The sequence below is a fragment of the Apus apus genome, chromosome 21, assembly GCF_020740795.1.
Source record: "Apus apus isolate bApuApu2 chromosome 21, bApuApu2.pri.cur, whole genome shotgun sequence".
In the NCBI taxonomy this organism is placed as follows: Eukaryota; Metazoa; Chordata; class Aves; order Apodiformes; family Apodidae; genus Apus; species Apus apus.
Window position 1 is genome coordinate 3,049,634 of NC_067302.1, and position 18,791 is coordinate 3,068,424.

Genomic DNA, 18,791 nt, shown 5'->3' on the forward strand with positions numbered 1-18,791 from the left:
GTTGTAGGGATGGGATTCAGGGAGGAGACAAAGCAAAAAGCAAAGCTCTGTGCTCCAGGCCGGCTCCTGGCAGAGGTTTTCCCTCCTCTTCGTGCCTGCCCGGAGGCCAAAAAGCGCCTCTGGAACCTGCTTCGAACAGCGGCGGGGGGCGACGGGAGCGGCTGCATCCGCCGGAGAGAACTTTGGGTGACGCTTTGATCCCAGCCCTCCCGAGCTGGACGGGGGGAGCACTGCCGAGACTCCAGCTCCAACCCCAGCCCAGCCGGCAGAAACGGGATCTCTGGGTGCATCGGGGGCTCCGAAGGGTCTCAGGGCTCCCAGCGCAGCGGGGGGTCCATCCCGGGTTCCCTGCAGAAAGCAGAGAGGGGAGCCGGGGGGGGGAGGCAGCCACCCCCAAACCCCATCCCACGCGGTCCTGTCCCCCCCACGGCGTGTGTAAGTGTGAGTGTGTGAGTGTGTGTGTGTGAGTGTGTGTGTGAAAGTGTGTGTGAAAGTGTGTGAGTGTGTGAGAGAGTGAGTGTAAGTGCGTGTGAGAGTGAGTGTGTGTGACTGTGAGTGAGTGTGTGTGTGAGTGAGAGTGTGAGTGTGAGCGTGAGGGTGTGTGTGAGAGAGTGTGTGTGTGTGTGTGAGTGTGTGAGTTTGTGTGTGGGAGTGTGTGTGACTGTGAGTGTGTGTGCGTGCGTGTGTGAGAGAGTGTGTGTGAGTGTGCGTGTGGGTGTGAGAGTGTGAGTGAGTGTGAGTGTGAGAGTGCGTAAGTGTGAGAGTGTGTGTGTGATTGTGAGAGTGCGTGAGTGTAAGAGCGTGTCTGAGAGTGTGTGTGTGAGTGTGTGTGTCACACCCCGCGCTCCGCCCCCCGCGGGGCCGGGGCGGGACCCGGTTCGGGCGGAACCCGCCGCCCCCCCCAGCCCAGACGTCCCGGCGAGGACGAGCGGGGAGGAGGGAACCGATCGCGCCGCTGCCCCCGCCGCTCCATGGCCCCGGCCCCCCCGGCGGAGCCCGGTGCCCGCGGCCCCCGGGGAACCGGCCCCGGCGGGAGCAGAACGGCTCGGCAGCGGGGGGTGAGTGCGGGGCCGGGCGGGGAGCCGGGCAGCGGGGGGACACGGACCCGGCACCGGGGGGGACACGGACCCGGCACCGGGGGGGACACGGACCCGGCACCGGGAGGGGGGGACACGGACCCGGCACCGGGAGGGGACACGGACCCGGCACCGGGGGGGGGGACACGGACCCGACACCGGGAGGCGGGGACACGGACCCGGTACCGGGAGGGGGGGACACGGACCCGGCACCGGGGGGGGGGGACACGGACCCGGCACCGGCCGCACTCACTCCCACCATCCCGGGCACAGCGGCGCCGCGGTTGATGGATGCGCACGGGCACCCACGGGCACCCACGGGCACCCACGGGCACCGGGAACCCGCCGACACACACCAGCGGGCACCAAGTGCCCACCCACAGCCGGTACCCACGGGGCACCCACGGACATGCACCCACGGACACAAACCCTCCCCCCCGCCCCGCGGCCCCTAAGCACACGCGGGGGCACACGCAGGCAGCCCCAGAGGTGCAGGCACACGCGTGTGCAAGCCCGGGCACCGGCACACGCAGCCTCACCCGGCCAGACCCCGGGCGTGGTGTCCAGATCCCAGCACCTTTTTTTGCAGTTCCCCGAGTCCCCTGTGCAGGAATTTGATGCAGGGACTCGAGAGAAGTGAAGTGGGTGGAAATTATCCCGGGAGCTCCCGGACTTTGGGATCGGGAGGGACTTTTTTGGCACAAGGGGCTGGGAAGGGGGAGCAGCAGCAGCCAGACCCTCAGCTCCTGTCCAGCTTCCCGGTGCCTTTTGATCCCAGAATCGGGGTGACACAACTTTTGCAGGGTACAGAGGGAGGGAGGTGGATTTAAAACGTTGGAGGCAAGAGGAATCCCAAGTGGGAATAAGAGCTGGGAACCTCAGCGCTTGCAGGCAAAGTGGGATGGGGGTCCCTGGGGTGGGAGGAGATGGATTCAATCTGCTTGTACCTCCTGGGCTGTGCCTGGGAGCAGGGAGGACTTGGCAGCCCCCCTGGAGTCCCCTCCCTCTCTCCATGCTGGCAGGGATTTTTCAAAGGAGCAGCGGGGAAGGTGCCAAATTCAGAGAGAGTTTGGTCCTAATTCCCTGGAAATCCCAGCCTACGGATTTTTTAGTTCCCTCCCCCCCCCCCCCTCCTCCTTCCTTTCCTCTTGGCCGTGAGGGTTTGCGAGGTGTTGGGTTGCAGCCCACGATGCCTGGGTGCCCTGCTCTGCTTCCCGGAGGCAGGAATTCTCCTAGGAAATCCCCCCCCCATAGCTCCTCACTCCTCCTCCACCTCCTCCTCCAAGCAGGCAGAAAGCTGCCATCCACTCTCCTTTTAAATGTAGATGCCTGCATTAGCTTGAATTCGGATTTATTAATTATTTGCATCTGGTTCATATATATATATATATATATAAAAACCCCACCAAGTTGAGCAATGCAGATGTCCTGATTTCAGCATCAGTTTGGAGGAGGAACACACAAATTCGAGGGAGTTTCTATTGTCTCCTTCAACAATGGCCCACCAGGAGCAGCCGGGAGTTGCGGTCCCCTCCGCGGGGGTCTGCCAGGAGTGAGAAGCATCCATCCAACTTGCAGGATCTCCGGGTGGCTGTGGCTCATTTCCCAGCCCTGGAGATTAGTCTAATTAGCAGAGCAAATCTGGGTGAGGCAAACTCTTGTAATTAGGAAGCAGTTGGATGTTTCCACGCACTTTCTTTTTTGCCTGAGGGGGCCGAGGGGGAGTCGAGCGGGTGGCCCCGTTTTTTTTTTTGGGAGCAGGGAGGACTTTGGAGCAGTCAAGGTGAAGGGGGCTGGTGGCACTGGTGGGTCTCCCTGCTCCTGGGTTCCATGTGCCCATTGGGACCTTCTTGCCCCATCAAGGATGGGGTGGAAAGCAAAGGGACAGCCCCCCCCCATGTCCCCAGACCACCCCAGCACCGTCTTTCCACTAGTTGTCAGTCCTGGCTTGTCTTCCAAGTGACACTGGTGGCCCCCTGTGGCTCCTGGTTGCTGTCTGGGATGTGTGACCTGAAGATGGGAAGCTGACAAGATGCTTCTCCAGTGCTTGGCCAGGTGTGGAGGTGCTGTCTCCATCAGTGGGTGCTTGGTGGAGGTGCTCGTGTGTTAACATCTCGTCCCTCGCTGGGGGAAACCGAGGGCTCTGCTGCTGTGGAGGGAGAAGTGAGGGATGTTTCAGACTGGTGAGACACCACTTTGGGACCACAGAGGGTAAATAGTCACACCCGTGCTCTCCTGTGCTGCAGGGAAGGAGAAAAATGTGTCACAAGCCCCATGAAGAGCAGGCGTGAGCCCCTCAGCCCAGGGCCAGAAGGTGTTTCCTGCTGGGAAAGGGGGATAATCCTGCACCACCATAATTAGTGTTACTGGGCTTATGTGAAAGCTCTGAGGGAACTTAATTAGTTATGATTGATTAACGGGTGTCCCCAGCCAAAGCTAAGGCTGGAGAGACAGATTTTGTCACCGTGGTGGGAACACACTTGTGCTGGGGTCATGCCAGGAAGATTTTCCCCTTGGGACTGAGCCTGGAGGAGGCTTTGCAGCCTGGGACTGGGAGCTGTTGGTGGGTGCTGGGATGGTGATGGGGTTTTCCTTCTGCTCAGAGAGACCCAAAAAGGTGCCCAGTGTTTTGTTTTTTTTTTATCTTCTCCCTGGACACCTTTCAATGTGGAGCCAAAGGGGGAAATTTGAAGTGGACTGAGAAAAGCAGGGAAGGAGGAGGCGCCGTGTGGGTGAGGACGTGGGGCCTCAGGCCACCCCCAGCACCCAGGATGATGGATGCACCATGCACTGGGATCAGTGCTGCTTCCCTGCCAGCTTCCCTTCTCCAGCTGGGATGGGAGGGGAGATGGGAAAGGGGAGCTGGCTCCTGGGTGCTGCTCGGTGCCATCCCCCTGCCCCCTGCTGGGGGTGGCAGTGGAGGTGAAGCTGGAAAAGGGAGTTATTTTTAAGCCTCACATCTCAGCACAGGCTGTCACTGCCTCTGTGCCCTCCCTGCTGGGGGGAGCCAAGGGGGGGGCTCCTACAGCTCCTGTATCCTCCTAGGGTCTCAGCTGCCCGGGTCCCCCCTTCCCTGCAGAGGGGATTTGGGGGGCTCAGCCCCAGCGGTTCCCTCAGGGGCTTGGACAAGATGAGGGGGGTTTGTTGTGCCTCAGGGTTTGGCGTCTCACCCGTCACCTTCAAGCACCCGGGCTGACCTGGCAATGGATTTCAAAAATGGGTTCATTCCCCAGACCAGGGGAGTGGTTTTAAAGTCGCAACATTTTAGGGAGAGAAAAGGGAAAAGGAGAAGCTCCCTGTTTGCCAGGGATTTCCTGAGTGTTCCAGCCTGGGCTGCTCCGTGTGGCAGCTCCACGAGGTGATGCTGTGCAGGTGAGATGTGATGTGGACCCACAGGCTGGGATCCCAGGTGCTGGATGGGATCCCAGGTCCTGGATGGGATCCTGGGAGCTGGATGGGATCCCAGGTCCTGGATGGGATCCTAGGAGCAGGATGGGATGCCGGGAGCTGGATGGGATCCTGGGAGCTGGATGAGATCCCAGGAACAGGCTGGGATCCCAGGTGCAGGATGTGATCCTGGGAGAAGACTAGGATTCTGGAAACAGGCTGGGATCCCGGGAACAGGCTGGGATCCCTGGAGCAGGCTGGGTCTGTGCCCTGGGGCTGGGCAACAGAGCTCAATGTCTCTCCCTGGGGAGATGCCGGGTTTCAAATCCCCGCTGGCCTGGGCAGCCTGTCCCACATGGAAGCTCCTCCAAGTGTGAGCCAAGCGCTCCTGGAAAGCTTTTGTCACTAGGATAATCCAAGGGGAGGGCAGCTGCCCTCACCCTGCCTGCGCTTGGCCCTTCTCCACCAGCTGTTTCTGCAGCTCTTCACCACAACCCCGAGCTGGCTGGTACCTCCTGCAGCACTGGGTGGCACTGGGTGGCACTGGGTGGCACTGGGGGGCACTGGGTGGCACTGGGTGGCAGTGCTAGGCGCTGGCACAACCCCTCCCCCCATGTCCAGAGGGAGATTTTTGTAGCCAAATCTGCTTTTTGGTAGCCTGTGACGTCCTGCAAACCCCACGGTCCTGGCAGGGACATCCCTGGGGCACCCAAGGGATGTGGGGACCCTCCTGTGGGAACGACCCTTCCCAAATCCTCCTTCCCCCCCACCCGCCCCCGCTCTCGTTGCCTGCGCTGGGATTTAGTGTCAGATGGTAGGAGCAGGTCTGGGAAGGGGAGGGGGAGAGGATTGGGGTGGGAAGGTGGAGCCAGCAAAGTGCCTTCCTGGGGGGGTTCAAGAGTTGCACTTGTTTCCATGCCGGGTGGGCTTGGAGCTGAGCTCTGAGCCTGGCAGCAGAGGAGCCCCCATCTCACCCCCTGAGGAATGGAGGGGGGTGGGTGGGAGCCCCAAGGCCACTGCCTGTCCCAGCAAGGGTGACAGAGCTGTCCCCTTGCCCTGGCAGCACCCACGGGACCCCCCAGGCTGAGCCATGTCCAGCACCCTGCTCTGACGCCCAGTTAATCCATTGACATGGATTACTGGGAGGTGCAGCCTTGGGTGGCAGCACTGGGGGTCAGAGGGGCTTTTTAAATGGGTTGTGGTGTGTTGTTTTGTTTTTTCTTAATTTTATGTTGGGTTTTGTTTTTTTTTTTAAAGAGCTTACATAACCTTTGGGATTCTATTAATAAAAATAATGGGTTTGAACTCTGGGAACAACCAGCCCCGACCACGAGCCATGAAATGCTCCAGCTCCAGGGAACTGTTGGGCAGTGGGGAGATGAGGGCTGAGGGGCTTGGGTGCTGAACCAGGGGGGGCTGAGGGGATTCCCTGTCTGGAGGCAGGTTCCTGGCCTCTGCCTGTCCCTCCTGCCCTGGATCTCCATCCCTGTGCCCAGAGAAAGGGAGAGGAGGGAGGGGAAATGGGCTTGTTTCAGCCCCAGCCTGGGTGTGGACCCCACGGATGTGAGGTTGGGTGGGCACCCACTGGTCCTGCTGCACCCATTTGTAAGCCCCCCCAGCTCTGACTGTGGAACCCAAGGTTGTATCCAGTGGGAAAACATGGGAACAGCATCCCAGCACGGCCCGGGTGAACATCACCTGGACCCAACACAGCCCCCTGGGTGGGTTGGGGGGGTGATGCAGCTCAGGGGTCTTGGGGGGAATAACATCAGAATTGGGTTTAAAGAAGCAGGGATGAGACTCAGGGCCAAAACCAGGAGGTGTCTGGTGGGTGGGTGTGTGTTCAGGGTGATTCGGGGGGGGGTCCAGAAACCCTGGAGGGTCTCTCATTTTCAGCCCCCACAGATGGTTTCAAAGAGCTTTTGCTCAGCTCTTGCATTTAGGTTGTTTTACCTTGTTAAATCCCCAAGTAGCCAGCAAAGCATTTAAAGGGTTGAATATCAATTTAAGAGAAGTTGAATAAAAGATGGTGATTAGAAAAAGCGGGGGTGGGACCTAAATCAGGGCACTTGGAGGCAAAACACTCCAGGGTCTTCGGGACCTGGTTGAGGGGCTGGTTGTTTCCCTTTCGCACCAAAACATTTCAGAACCTCATTTTTGGATGAGTTTGCTTGTGTCTCCCCCTTTGCAGCACAGGGTGATCACCTTGTTCCACAGAAAGCTCCACCACCCCAACCCCCTTCAGCCCCGGGCTGGGGGTTTGGTTTGGTTGGGACTTTCTTCTCTATTCTTTTTTTTTCCCTTGAAATCTCCCTTATTCAAATTGTCACAGCTTGACAGCCTTGTGCCAGGAACATTCTGTCATCCTGAAGCTCATATCTTTAATTCCTTCCCTCTGATGCTAATAACACCTTAAGATGATTAAGACCAGGGAGGGTAGAAAAAAAAAAAACACCTCAGTATCTTCTTTTTCTGCTGTTGGCGATGCTGGTTGTTGACTCTTGGTGCTTCATTCATCTTGGGGAGTGAAATTAGAGTGGTCACTGGGTCTCTCCTTGGTTTCTGTCTCTGGCTTTTGATTGCTGAATATCCATGATGATTTCTGTGATGTCTCCAGGCTGCTGTGCCACCCAACTGCTGGTGTTTGGCAGTTGAGGACGTGGCAGCATGGAGAGTCCCCTCCTGACCATCCCTGGGCTGGGGCCACCCTGCAATGGAGCTTGGCTTGTACTGGTGGCACCTCCTCAGTTGGGGAACATCCCAAGCAGCATCCCTAGCCCTGGTTTGGGAACATCCTGGGCATCATTCCCAGCCCTGGCAGTGCCAGGACACGCTGTCCTGCCTGGGCTGTGCAGTCCCAGCCCCACGTTACCCACCGTGCTGGCAGCAGCCAGGCTCCCAGGACACAGGTTCCTGTCAGTGTGAGGTTCTTTATTTATTTCTAAAGCTGTTTTGGGCCTGGGACAGGCTCAGGGTGGGGTTTAGCTTCCTTCTGTCATGGGGCATCCCTTGTGGTGCCAGCCCAGCTGATGCTTCCCTGCCAGGCTGGTCACTGGTGGGTGTTGGCAGCAGCTCCAACACCTTCACACTCTTCTGGGAAACAAGGTACTGGGTAAATTAAATCCTGTGCCCTCGGGAACAGCCTGTAAATCCCTGGATGTGGAGCTGGGTCTTGGTGGGTGTGAGGACAGGACCCTGTGGGTGCACTGAGCGGGTCAGTTTCCTGCCCCCCTGAAGCAGGAGACAGCAGCAGATTGGGAAGACGCCTCTTTCAGCTAAAATCCTGCTCGGGTGCAGGTTGATGCCTCTGACGAGCAGCTCGAGGACAATGGGATGTTTGGTTTAGGGTTTCAGGTGATGTTTTAGTGAGCAGAGCAGCCTGGGAAGCACCATGGCTTCTGGGACCCCACCTGGGGCTTTCCCAGACCTTGCTTTGGGTTTTCACCCACAGCCGTGCCTCAGTTTCCCCAGCAGACAAACAGGTGCTCACTTCCCCCTGCTGGTGCCACCTCCTGAAGGGCTGGCAGGACTCGGTGACCAGGGACGGGTCATTCTGTGCCCACCTCAGTGTCTCTGTGCCAGTGCAGCTGTGGCACAGAGGGGTCCCAGCTGTGCTCACTGCCCCACACAGCTCTGGGGGTTTGGGGTGGGGGTTGGGGATGGATGGGAGTTTGGGATGGGGGTTTAAGATGGATGGGGGTTTGAGATGGGGTTTGGGATGGATGGGAGTTTGAGATGGATGGGGGTTTGGGATAGATGGGGGTTTGGGATAGATGGGGGTTTGGGATGGGGGTTTGGAGGCTTTGGCACATGGTCGGAGGGAGCCCCTTAGCCCTCCCCCTGCTCTGGAGCAGGGAAGAGGGAAATAACTTGAGGGGAGGATGTGGGGGAGGGAGGAGAGTGAAGCTGCTGGTCCCTGATGTGGTGCAGCCTGTGGGCTCCGTATCCCCCGTGCTCCTGGCATCTCCCTGCTCCCAGTGTCCCTGTGGTGCCCGTGTTTCCAGCTTCCCTTTGCTCCCAGTATCCCTGTGGCCCCCATCTTTCTGGCATCCCCATGCTCCCAGTGCCCATGTGCTCCACATGCTATTGGCTCTTCTTGTCCCTGTGGTCACTGTATTCCTGGCATTCCCACACTCCCAGCATTCCCATGCTCCTGCTACCTCTGTGGTCCCGATGTTCCCAGCTTCCCCATGCTCCCAGCATCCCCCTTCTCCCAAAGTCCATGTGCTCTCTCCACGCTCCCAGCAACCCCACATTCCTGGTATCCCCATGCTCCCACCACCCCCATGTTCCTGGCACCCCCGTGCTCCCACCATCCCCATGCTCCCAGTGTCCACATGCTCTCCATGCTCCCACCAGCCCCACGTTCCTGGTACCCCCATGCTCCCAGTGTCCACATGCTCTCCATGCTCCCAGCATTCCCATATTCCTGGTACCCCCATGCTCCCAGTGTCCACATGCTGTCCATGCTCCCAGCATCCCCATATTCCTGGCACCCCCATGCTCCCAGGATTCCCATGTTCCTGGCACCCCCATGTTCCTGGTACCCCCATGCTCCCAGTATCCCCATATTCCTGGCACCCCCATGCTCCCAGCATCCCCATGCTCCCAGTGTCCACATGCTCCCAGTGTCTACATGCTCTCCATGCTCCCACTATCTCCATGCTCCCAAGGTCCTTGTGCTCTCCGTGCTCTCCATGCTCCCAGCATTCCCATATTCCTGGTACCCCCATGCTCCCAGGATTCCCATGTTCCTGGTACCCCCATGTTCCTGGTACCCCCATGTTCCTGGTACCCCCATGCTCCCAGCATCTCCATGCTCCCAGCATTCCCATGTTCCTGGTATCCCACCATCCCCATGCTCCCGGGGTCCCTGTGCTCTCCATGCTCCCACCACCCCCACTTCCCAGCATCCCGGCCAGACCCATCGAGCGGTTCCTCTTCACCTTTTTCTCCTCCCCACCCGCAGGAGGAGCAGCCGAACCAGGGGCGATGACTGCGGAGAGCACCGAAACCGCGGGGCCGGGGCGGGACCGGGGGGCAGGGGGTCCCGAGGGGCCGGTGCCCCCCAAGGGGCCGGTGCCCCCCGTCCCCCCCCGGCGCCGGGGCCGCCGCCTGCGCCGCAAAACCCCCCCGGAGCCGCAGGTGAAGGGGCAGCTCCGCATGCGCTCGCCCTCGGGAGCCTTCGTCATGGTGGGCGTCTCGGTGGTCCTGGTGGGCATGACCATCGCCGTGGTGGGCTACTGGCCCCACCGGGGGTCCGGAGGCGGCGGGAGCGGCGCTGGGAACGGCAGCGTGGTGGGGGACACCAGGAGGGACGTGGCCGCCAGACGTCACCTGCCCCACAGCGAGAAGCTGAAGCTGATCGGCCCCGTCATCATGGGCGTCGGGCTCTTCATCTTCATCTGCGCCAACACCATGTTGTACGAGAACCGGGACATGGAGACGCGCAGGCTGATGCAGAAGGGGGTCTGCTCCCCGGACCAGGGGATCCCCCAGGGGACCAACCCCGAGGACGGGCACGGCCAGCGTGGGGACAGCCAGCCAGTCCCCAAGGCTGAGTGCCTGGAGGGCTGCTACCGGGTGGACCTCACCTGCCAGCCCTGCCCCGGCCCTGCCGGCAAGTGGTCTGACGTCTACAGCCCCAGCAGGCTCCAGACCACGGCCGAGCTCCTCCAGCATCCAGCAGCATCCCCTGCTGCTTCCCTCCTCAGCCTCCGCTCCGCAGCCTCCGCCGAGGCCAACCTCAGCTTGTCGCGCTGTGCTGGAGCCGAGTCGCTCCTCTCCTCGGCCGTGGGCGCCTTGGCGTTGCCTGTCATCAAGCTCAACAACTGCCTGCTGGATGCAGCCACACGGGGGGCTGGCCAGAGGGTGGAGGGGAACCACACTGAGCCCCCCGCCGAAGCCCCCCGGCCCTCCCGGGCTCTGCTCGCCGGTGGCAGCATCAGGCCCCGTGGGCAGGAGCGCGGTGGGGCTGGTGGCCACGTCATCATCAACATGGAGAGCAGCTGCCTCGACGCGGAGCCGGCGGTGGAGCTCAGCCTGGATGCACTGCTCCACACCCCAGGGCACTCCAAATCCCTGGATCTTGGCCGGCCAGGGGTGCTGGTGGTGGCTCCCATCAAGGACCGTAAGAACCGGAGCTGGCCCCGGCTGGACCACGTCAGCCTGGTGGGTTATGCCAAACTGGAGAGCACGGGCGAGTCCTCAGACCGGCTGCTGGAGCCCAGCGAGCCCCGACCCAGCTCCTGGGCAGTGGGGATGGAGCAGGGCACACGGGTCTGATGTCCTCACCCCCTTTGGGGACCGTCACGTTGCAGTCCCTCAGCTTGGTGCCCAGCACCCACCGGTGACCCCAAAACCCCCCGTCCTGGAGGGGCTTGGGGATGGTGTTTTTCAGTGGATGCCACAAGGGAGGTGCTGACCTGCTGCTCCCGGGGGAGCACTGACCTGGGGTGGGATCTCCTCTCCTGGGTGCCTCTCAGTGACTTCCCCATGGATGCCCTTGACCTTACAAGCCTTTCTCCTGGTGGCTTTGCCAGAGGAACCTTTGCTTTGGGACCCAACACAAACTGCAGGACGGGAGACGCAGGGCGGGAGCTGCCCCACCAGCCCGTGCAGCACTTTATTTCAGCAGGGTTGGGGTGGGGGGGGGATGTTTTTTTGGGGGGTGGTGTCCCCTTGCCCAACCTCAACCCACTGGGAAATTCGCTTGACCGGAGCACGTCAGCCCGACGGGGCCATTAAATATTATCTCGATGCCACGTGGTCCCACCTCTCCTCCTCATCTTCCCTGTGGGATGCTGGGGGTGGGCAGTGTCCCGGGGGTCTCTGAAGCCTGGAGAGAGCAAGGATGCTCATCAGCAATGGAATATTTGCAGGATAATGTGATAAGTTCAAGGTTTGGGGTGGGGTTTGGTTTTTTTGGCAGTGTCTCCGGGGAACTCGAGCAGAGTCACTGGCGTGTGGTGACCCCCGAAGCCCATCCGGGGGGATTTGTGCTGGTTTGTGTGGGGAGTGAAGGATGTGGGACATGGGAGGGACGTGGAGGGGTGGGTGCTGGTTTTCCCAGGTCCCGTTGGGTGGTGGTGGGTTTTTTTTTTGGTTCCCTTGGGCTGCAGAGCAGGGATGAGGCTGCAGAGCCGGCCGCGGCGCTGGGCTGGTGCAACCCCCGGAGAGAAGGTAGCACAGAAACAAAACCCTCCCCACAAAACCCGTCACAGCAGGAAAATGCAGTAGGAAAACATGGATAAAATGAGGAATGAAGGAGAGAAAGAGGTTTTGCTGTGCTGGGTGGGGCTGTGCCACAAGATGCAGTTTGGGAGGTGGCTCCAGGCTCAGCAGCCCAAGAGGAGAAGTCTCCACTGACCATGTTCTTGCAAACGAGCAATTTTTGCTCCAACATTTCTTTCCCAGTCTTTTCCCAGGGCCTTTTCCATGTTTGCCCCTGAGGAAGCCATGGGCTGGTCACTGCTCTGGTGCTCAGCCCCCTTTCCAGTCGATTGCCCCCTGACACGTGCCTGTGATGTCCCTCTGATGCCCCCAGGGGTGAAGCCCACCCAGGAGGGCTCATGGGGGACAGGGGTGAGGAGCTGTCAGGCCCACCCAGTGGTGGCATGGCCACGAGGTTAAAATAAATAGGAACAGGAGGAATGTCCTTCACCTTTGTATTTTTAGGGCAGGGGCTGGAGGGTCCTCCAGGAGCCAGGGGGTGGGTGCTGAGCCAAAGGCACCGAGGTGGGATCACCCACCCCCCCCCCCACAGCCCCTCCATGACCAGGTGCCACCAGGGCAGGTGGCTGCAAAGTCCCAAAGCATCTTTCTACTCTTTGCCTGTTTCTTTTTCCCCCATCTCTGGGGAGGTGTCACCTGCTAAAAAATGGAGAAATGGAGAAAGATTCTTTTTTTTAATCGTTTTGGAGCCGAAGCAGCTTTACCTCATCAAAGCATCTGCCACCAGCATCTCCCCCAGCATCTGAGGACCACCCTGATCCTGCCCTCCCCACCGATCCAGAGGTAGATGGTGCCCATTGTGCTCTGATCCTGTTCTCCAGCCAGAAACACCCTGTCCATGGGCAGCAGCTGTGTCTGCTGCTGCTGGGGGCTCATCCCAGCCCATCCCACACCTCCCAGCTCTTCTCGTCTTGGATGCCAATGATGAGGAAGGATGTGTTGGGAGCGTAGGGGTGAGGACAGCTCTGCTCTCCAGGGACTCAGGAGGCTCCAAAATGTGGCATTGCAGCTGGGGTGGGATCTCTGCCTTTGGCCTTCCTGAGACCAGAGCCCTCCCTGCTGCACATCAAGGCCTGGAATGTCCTCTCTGCATTAAACGGGATTCTTTGAAATTCGTATTCCTGTCTCTGCTCCTCCCTCTCTCCTGAAGTGAGCACGGAGCCTTGGACCTTGCCACCCTCGGGGACGACATCCTCCTCCAGACCAAAACATCCCTGCAGAGAGGTTTGGAAACTGCCTTCTCCAGCAAAAAAAAAAAAACAGCTTCTCAGCACAAGTTTTTCCAGCAGCTCCGAGACCAACATCCCTCTGGCCCGGGGCTGGGGCTGTGCAGAGAGGACCCGTCCCCAGCCGGGGGCTCTTGTCACCCCTTCTTGTCACCCCTTCTTGTCCCCGCAGGGGCTGGGGGCGGAGCTGCGGGATCCAGGGAGGGTTTTCCCGGCGATGTCTCGGTCTCTCTCCCGATTTTCCTCGCCTCCCACATGGCCCCGACGGCGTTTGGCACCGGAGCTGGGAAACAGCAGATTAAAGCCTGCAAGAAACAAAACCATGCCCTGCTCGGCTGATGGGAATCAGGCCTTGTGGTGGCTTTTTTATTTTCCTGCTCCCTTGGAAAACTCGGCGTGTTTTGTTTCCATTTTTATTATCGTGTCTCCATTTTCTCTCTTCTTCTGCCTTTCCAGCAGGGGTGGCATCTGCTTCATGCCCTGTTGTTGATGCCCACCCAGCCGTGGGGCTCTTGAACCCCTCTTTTCCCAAGAAACCAACCCCATAACTCCCCCCCACCTGCCCCTACAGTGTGTTTTTTTTCCTGCTTCACAAGGGAAAATTGTCTCTGTTTCCAATGCAAACTCTCCCAGAAGGTCTGGGTACCAGCATCCCAGTTTGCAGGGGGGCAGAGCTGGGGCTGTGGGCTGGGAGTTGGTGCCATTCCCAAGGTTCCAACGGGGTTGATACCAGCCCTGGGCTCAGCTATTTATTTGGCTGCTTAATCCCCAAATTCTTTAGGCACTGGTGCAATGCAATGAACAGCAACAACCAGAAGTCACTGGCGGGCTCTGCCCCGAAGCAGCATCCCTGGGGACGTGCCAGGAGGTTGTTTTTTTAGCTGAAAAATAACTTTTCATTTGGCCTTAACCAGCTGCAGCCAGAGCTAATGCCAGGCCCTGGGCCAGGCTTTGGAAACGAGGAGTTGGAGCCTCAAAACCCACCAGGAGCCAGGCCAGGAGCTGCCCTGGAGCTTTGGGGTTTGTTTTCTTCCTTCGCTCACTGGCTGGGGTTCAGCCTGGTCATGGGAAGTGGCTGCAACCCGAGGTGGCAAAGGATGGAGGATGAGAGGGGAACCTGCCTGTGGTGGCTCCTGCCTGGACCACACATCTGCTCCAGCATCCTCCTCCTACCCTGGCATCTTCCTATCCCAGCATCTTCCTCACACCCCAGGACCCTCCTGCATCTTCCAGGGAGGCATTTCTGAGACATGTAGGGATCATTGCAACATGCAAAGCAGCTCCTATGAGTTAATCCACTGGGGTGAGAAGACCTTGTGCTCTCCCTGAGGAGAACATCAGCAACGCATCTCTCACCTGCAGGTGCAGTTTCCAGAGCAGTTGTGGCACTTTAACATGGCTGGCTGGGTTAAAAATGTAACAACTGAAGAAATAAAGCAAAGCAGACACCTCTGGATCTCTCCATTTACCCCACTTGACTGCAAAGCTGGCAAGTTAAACCATCCTGGAAGCACTGGAGATCTCCTGCTGTGCAGCTTGTGATGTTGCTTGGTGGCTCCTCATCCTGCCCAGGAACCATCCCCACCCCAGAGGGCCCTGCTGCAGGAGGGGATCCCTGCCAAGAAAAGGGCCATTTCACAAAAAACACCAGCAAAAAACAACAGTGGGGTTGTCCCCAGCATGACCAGGATGGACCATGGTGTGTCCCTTGGGTCACCACAGCAGAGGATGGAGGCCAGAGAGGCAAAGGGCTCCACTCCTGGCAGTTACCCTGCACCACCAAGGGACCTCCAGGCTGGCACAGGGCTGTGGGGAGCTGTAGTTTGGGTCAAAAATGGACAAAATGTGGAAAAGGAGTTGGGGAAATGACTTCCATGGGGGTGGGGGTAGGAGAGCTGCCCCAGGGAAGGTGCAGAGCCCACCTGTGAGACAATGTCCTGTGCCCAGGGCCACCCCAGCCAGTGCTGCTGGGTGCCAGGCTCAGTGATGGGACATTTCTTGTGCCCATGGGAGGTGGTGGAGGATGGGGGGTGGTTACTGACAGCCCTGTGGTCACCTCTTTAAATGGAGCCCCTGCATGGAGCTGGAGCCGAGGGCTCTGCAGCTCAAATGGGGCAAGGTTGGAACCAACCCCAAAGTGCCCCCAAGGGTGCAAAAATGTAGAGGGGAGGGGGGGAAGAGGCTGGAGCAGCCACCCCAAAAAGCAGCAGATCCCAGCTGCAAAGAATCCAGCCCCCAAGCCCAAAGCACAGAGGCCATACTGGGCCGGATGGGCTGCAGCTGGGGCTCCTGCCCCACACCTGGGGCTGCTCAGCATACCTGGGCTGCTCAGCAAACCTGGGCTGCTCAGCAAACCTGGGCTGCTCAGCACACCTGGTGCTGCTCAGCACACCTGGTGCTGCTCAGCAAACCTGGGGCTGCTCAGCAAACCTGATGCTGCTCAGCAAACCTGGGGCTGCTCAGCACACCTGGGGCTGCTCAGCACACCTGATGCTGCTCAGCACACCTGATGCTGCTCAGCAAACCTGGGGCTGCTCAGCATACCTGGGCTGCTCAGCACACCTGATGCTGCTCAGCAAACCTGGGGCTGCTCAGCACACCTGATGCTGCTCAGCAAACCTGGGGCTGCTCAGCACACCTGATGCTGCTCAGCACACCAGCCCTTCCTCCCCTTCCTCCTCCTCTCCCCGCAGCAGGCGCAGCCACAGCCACGAGCCTGCTTGGCTGGGAAGTCCTTCCTTACCACTCCAAGCCTGCACGGAGGGAAGAGCTGCTGCCCTCGTGGTGCAGGCGGGGGATGCAAGAGCTGCTCACCCGGGGTGAGTGCTCTGGGCTGGGAACCTCCTTCCCGAGGGGCTGGGCTGGGCAGGGTTGGGGTTTTTCCGCGCCGGGGCTGAGGTTGGAGCCGGTTCCACGTGTCCCCAGGGATCGCGTGTTGCTTTGTGCCCTGAGTTTAGAGCTGAGCCCCCCCCCCGAGCTGGGTGCTGGGCTTTGGGTGGGCTCCCCGGGGCTGGGACTCCCGGTGACCCCCCGGGGAGGTGAGTAGGGGGCTGCTTGGGGGGGCTTTGTTTAACCAAAGGAGAGAGGTGCAGTGGCCGGTGCCTCTGCAGGAAGGAGCCAGCCCTGAGCCCCCGGGGCCCACCTCGGTGATCCCCCCCGAGGGGCTGGGGTGCAGCTGCAGCTCAGCTGGGTTGGGAGGGAATTGCTGGATTTCTTTCTTTGTCTTTCGGGTTTTGGCTTTTGTGGGTTTGGGGGGGTGTCCTGCGCAGGGTTGGAGGGGCTGAAATCCACCCAGGGAGCTCTGGGGGTTTGGAGGGGCAGGCCAGGTGGTGATGGGCTGGTTGGAGGGATGTGGCTTCGGGTCTGCAGCGTTTGGGAAGCTCGGTGTGGAGCAACTGGGCGGGACTGGTGTGCACTGGGGTGTAATCCCACCTATTGAGTGGGTTTTCCAGCCTCCCCAGGGCAGGTGATGTCCTGGGCTGCTGTGCAGGGCAATGGGGAGGTTCTGCTCCCCCAAACCGAGTTGGGGGGATGCCCCCAGGGGAGCATCGAGCCCCCAGAGCTGGGGTGAGAGTGAGGAGCTGGTGGGGCTGGTGCCCATGGACCTTCAGGTGTCTTGCCTTGGTGCTTATCCCAGAGGGCTGGGGACAAAGCAGGGATGAACCTGGTGCCACTGACCCAGCTGCTGCAGGACAGGAGGTCACTCCCTGCCTCCAGCTTTGACTTTTCCCCTCGTGCCTCAGTTTCCCCAGTTCTGGAGCTCAGGGCTGATCCCGGTGTGTCCTGCCTGGCCAGTTACAAATGCAATTCCCCCCTTTCCCACCCCTAAACCACCCTGTGCTCTCCCAGCTGGAAGGGATGGAGGCAGCCCCACTGCTTGCCAGCTCCTGCAGCAACTCCCCTGGGAGCAGCCCTGACCATGGGGCACCACGCTGACCTCCCCCCTGGGAACACAACTGCCCCCAAAACCAGAGGAACAACCTAAAAATAGCCCAGGCTGGAACAGGCTGGTGTTTGAATGGAAACATTCTCCCCCCCTCCCTACCCGGGAGGGATGGCTGCTCCTCAGGGTCTGGGATGGAGACCTGAGGAAGTACCAGGGGTGGGTGACAAAGGGAAACATTTGGCTCCTTCTCAAAGGATGGGACCTCCAAGATGGAGCTTTTGCTGTGGGATCTGGGGGCTGGAGCTGGCTTGGGGCCACCCAGCAGCCTGAGCCTGTGGGCTCCTGCTCCCTCTGCTGCTGTTGGGACAAGGGGGTTGCTTTGGGTTTGGTTTTTATGACTGTTCATTTGCATCTCTCCGGGTCACTGTGGGGTTTGTTCACCTCCTGTTTTCCCGTGCCTGTAGCCAGGCAGGATGGCAGGGGCTCCAGCTGGGTGGGCTCTGCAGTTTGGGGAGGTTGGGAAACTGAGGCACGGGGCTAGAGGGAAGTAATAGGGGCTCAGACCCTCCCTGCTCTGGCTGTGAGGGGGTAAAAGTCCCCAGTGCTTGGGCCACCCGGCCTGGGGGAGACTTTGAGGGGGGGGTTGGCTCTAAGGAAAAGCCTTTCCCAGCCTGGGGATCTCCTGGATGGTGAGTGAAGGGTCGTGTCTGGGCAGGTTTGTTGTCCCTGTGCTTGTCCCCCAGGGAACGAGCTGGGGACAAACTTCCCCTGGGGAAAGTTTCAACTGGGGCTCAGATGTCCCCTGTGCTGGGGGTGTCCTTGTGCCTGCCATGGGCTTGATCCTGCCCAGCAAAATGTTCTGGCTTGGGTGGATGGGAACAGCTCCCTGTTGTCACCCATGTCCCTGCAAGGTGGCTGGGCCAGTGCAGGGGAGGGGACAGGCTGGGGGGTCCCTTGGGGAGGGCAGAGGGGACAGTGACCAGCTCAGAACATGCTGTGGGAGCCCAGCACACCAGGGCTGGACCCACCTCTGCTGTGGGGCAGCTCATGTAGTGCTGCTCCCTGGGTGACAGGCAAGAACCCAGCGAGAAGACAGTGACACCTTGGCTGAGGGGCTGGTGGGAGGGTGACCCCAGGGTGCAGCTGAGCAGAGCAATGACCATGGAGACCCAGACTGGCTCGGGCTGGAGGTGCCCAGCAGTGTGCCCAGGTGACCTGGAAGGCCAGTAGCATCCTGGCTTGTACCAGGAATGGTGTGGCCAGCAGGAGCAGGGATGTGATTCTCCCCTGTGCTCAGCACTGGGGGGGTCTCACCTCCAGTCCTGGGTGCAGTTCTGGGCCACTCACAGTAAGAAGGGTCTTGAGGTGCTGGGGCAGGTCCAGGGGAGACAACAAGGCTGGTGAAGGGACTGGAGGGAAAGTCTGATGAGGAAAAGCTGAGGGAGCTGGGATTGTTCAGCCTGGAGGAGACTCAGGTGGGACCTTCTCACTCTCTACAGAAGTGAGGTTGTGCTCAGGTGGGGTCTGGGCTCTTTTTCCAGGCAACCAGTGACAGGACCAGAGGGCCTGGCCTGAAGCTGCTCCAGGGGAGGTTTAGGTTGGATATTAGGGAGCACTTCCTCACAGAGAGGGTGATCAGACATTGGGATGGGCTGCCCAGGGCAGTGGTGGAGGCACCATCCCTGGAGGTGTTCAAGGAAAGGCTGGAGGTGGCACTTGGTGCCATGGTGTGGAGATGTGGTGGTGTCAGATCACAGGCTGGACTTGATGATCTTAAAGGTCTTTTCCAGCCTTGGTGATTCTGAGACCTTCAAGATCATCCAGTCCCACCCCCTGCATGGGCAGGGACACCTCCCACCAGCCCAGGTTGCTCCAAGCCCCATCCAACCTGCCCTTCAACACTGCCAGGGATGGGGCAGCCACAGCTTCCCTGGGCAACCTGGGCCAGGCTCTCACCACCCTCACTCTCCTCATGTCTAACCT

The 18,791-nt window shown here is 59.9% G+C and overlaps 1 protein-coding gene across 1 annotated transcript; it reads left to right on the top strand.

Moving 5' to 3' along the window:
* Nucleotides 1–931: 931 nt before the first annotated feature.
* On the top strand, nt 932–11,147 carry TMEM200B (transmembrane protein 200B). The gene is made up of 2 exons (XM_051637859.1): nt 932–1,058; nt 9,433–11,147. Exon 2 carries the CDS (start codon nt 9,456–9,458, stop codon nt 10,746–10,748), a length of 1,293 nt encoding a protein of 430 aa, XP_051493819.1. The 5' UTR covers nt 932–1,058; nt 9,433–9,455; the 3' UTR covers nt 10,749–11,147.
* Nucleotides 11,148–18,791: the final 7,644 nt, after the last annotated feature.

Bases quoted from the DNA above. Each gene is read 5' to 3' on its own strand.
- TMEM200B (XM_051637859.1), top strand. From the start codon at position 9,456: ATGACTGCGGAGAGCACCGAAACCGCGGGGCCGGGGCGGGACCGGGGG.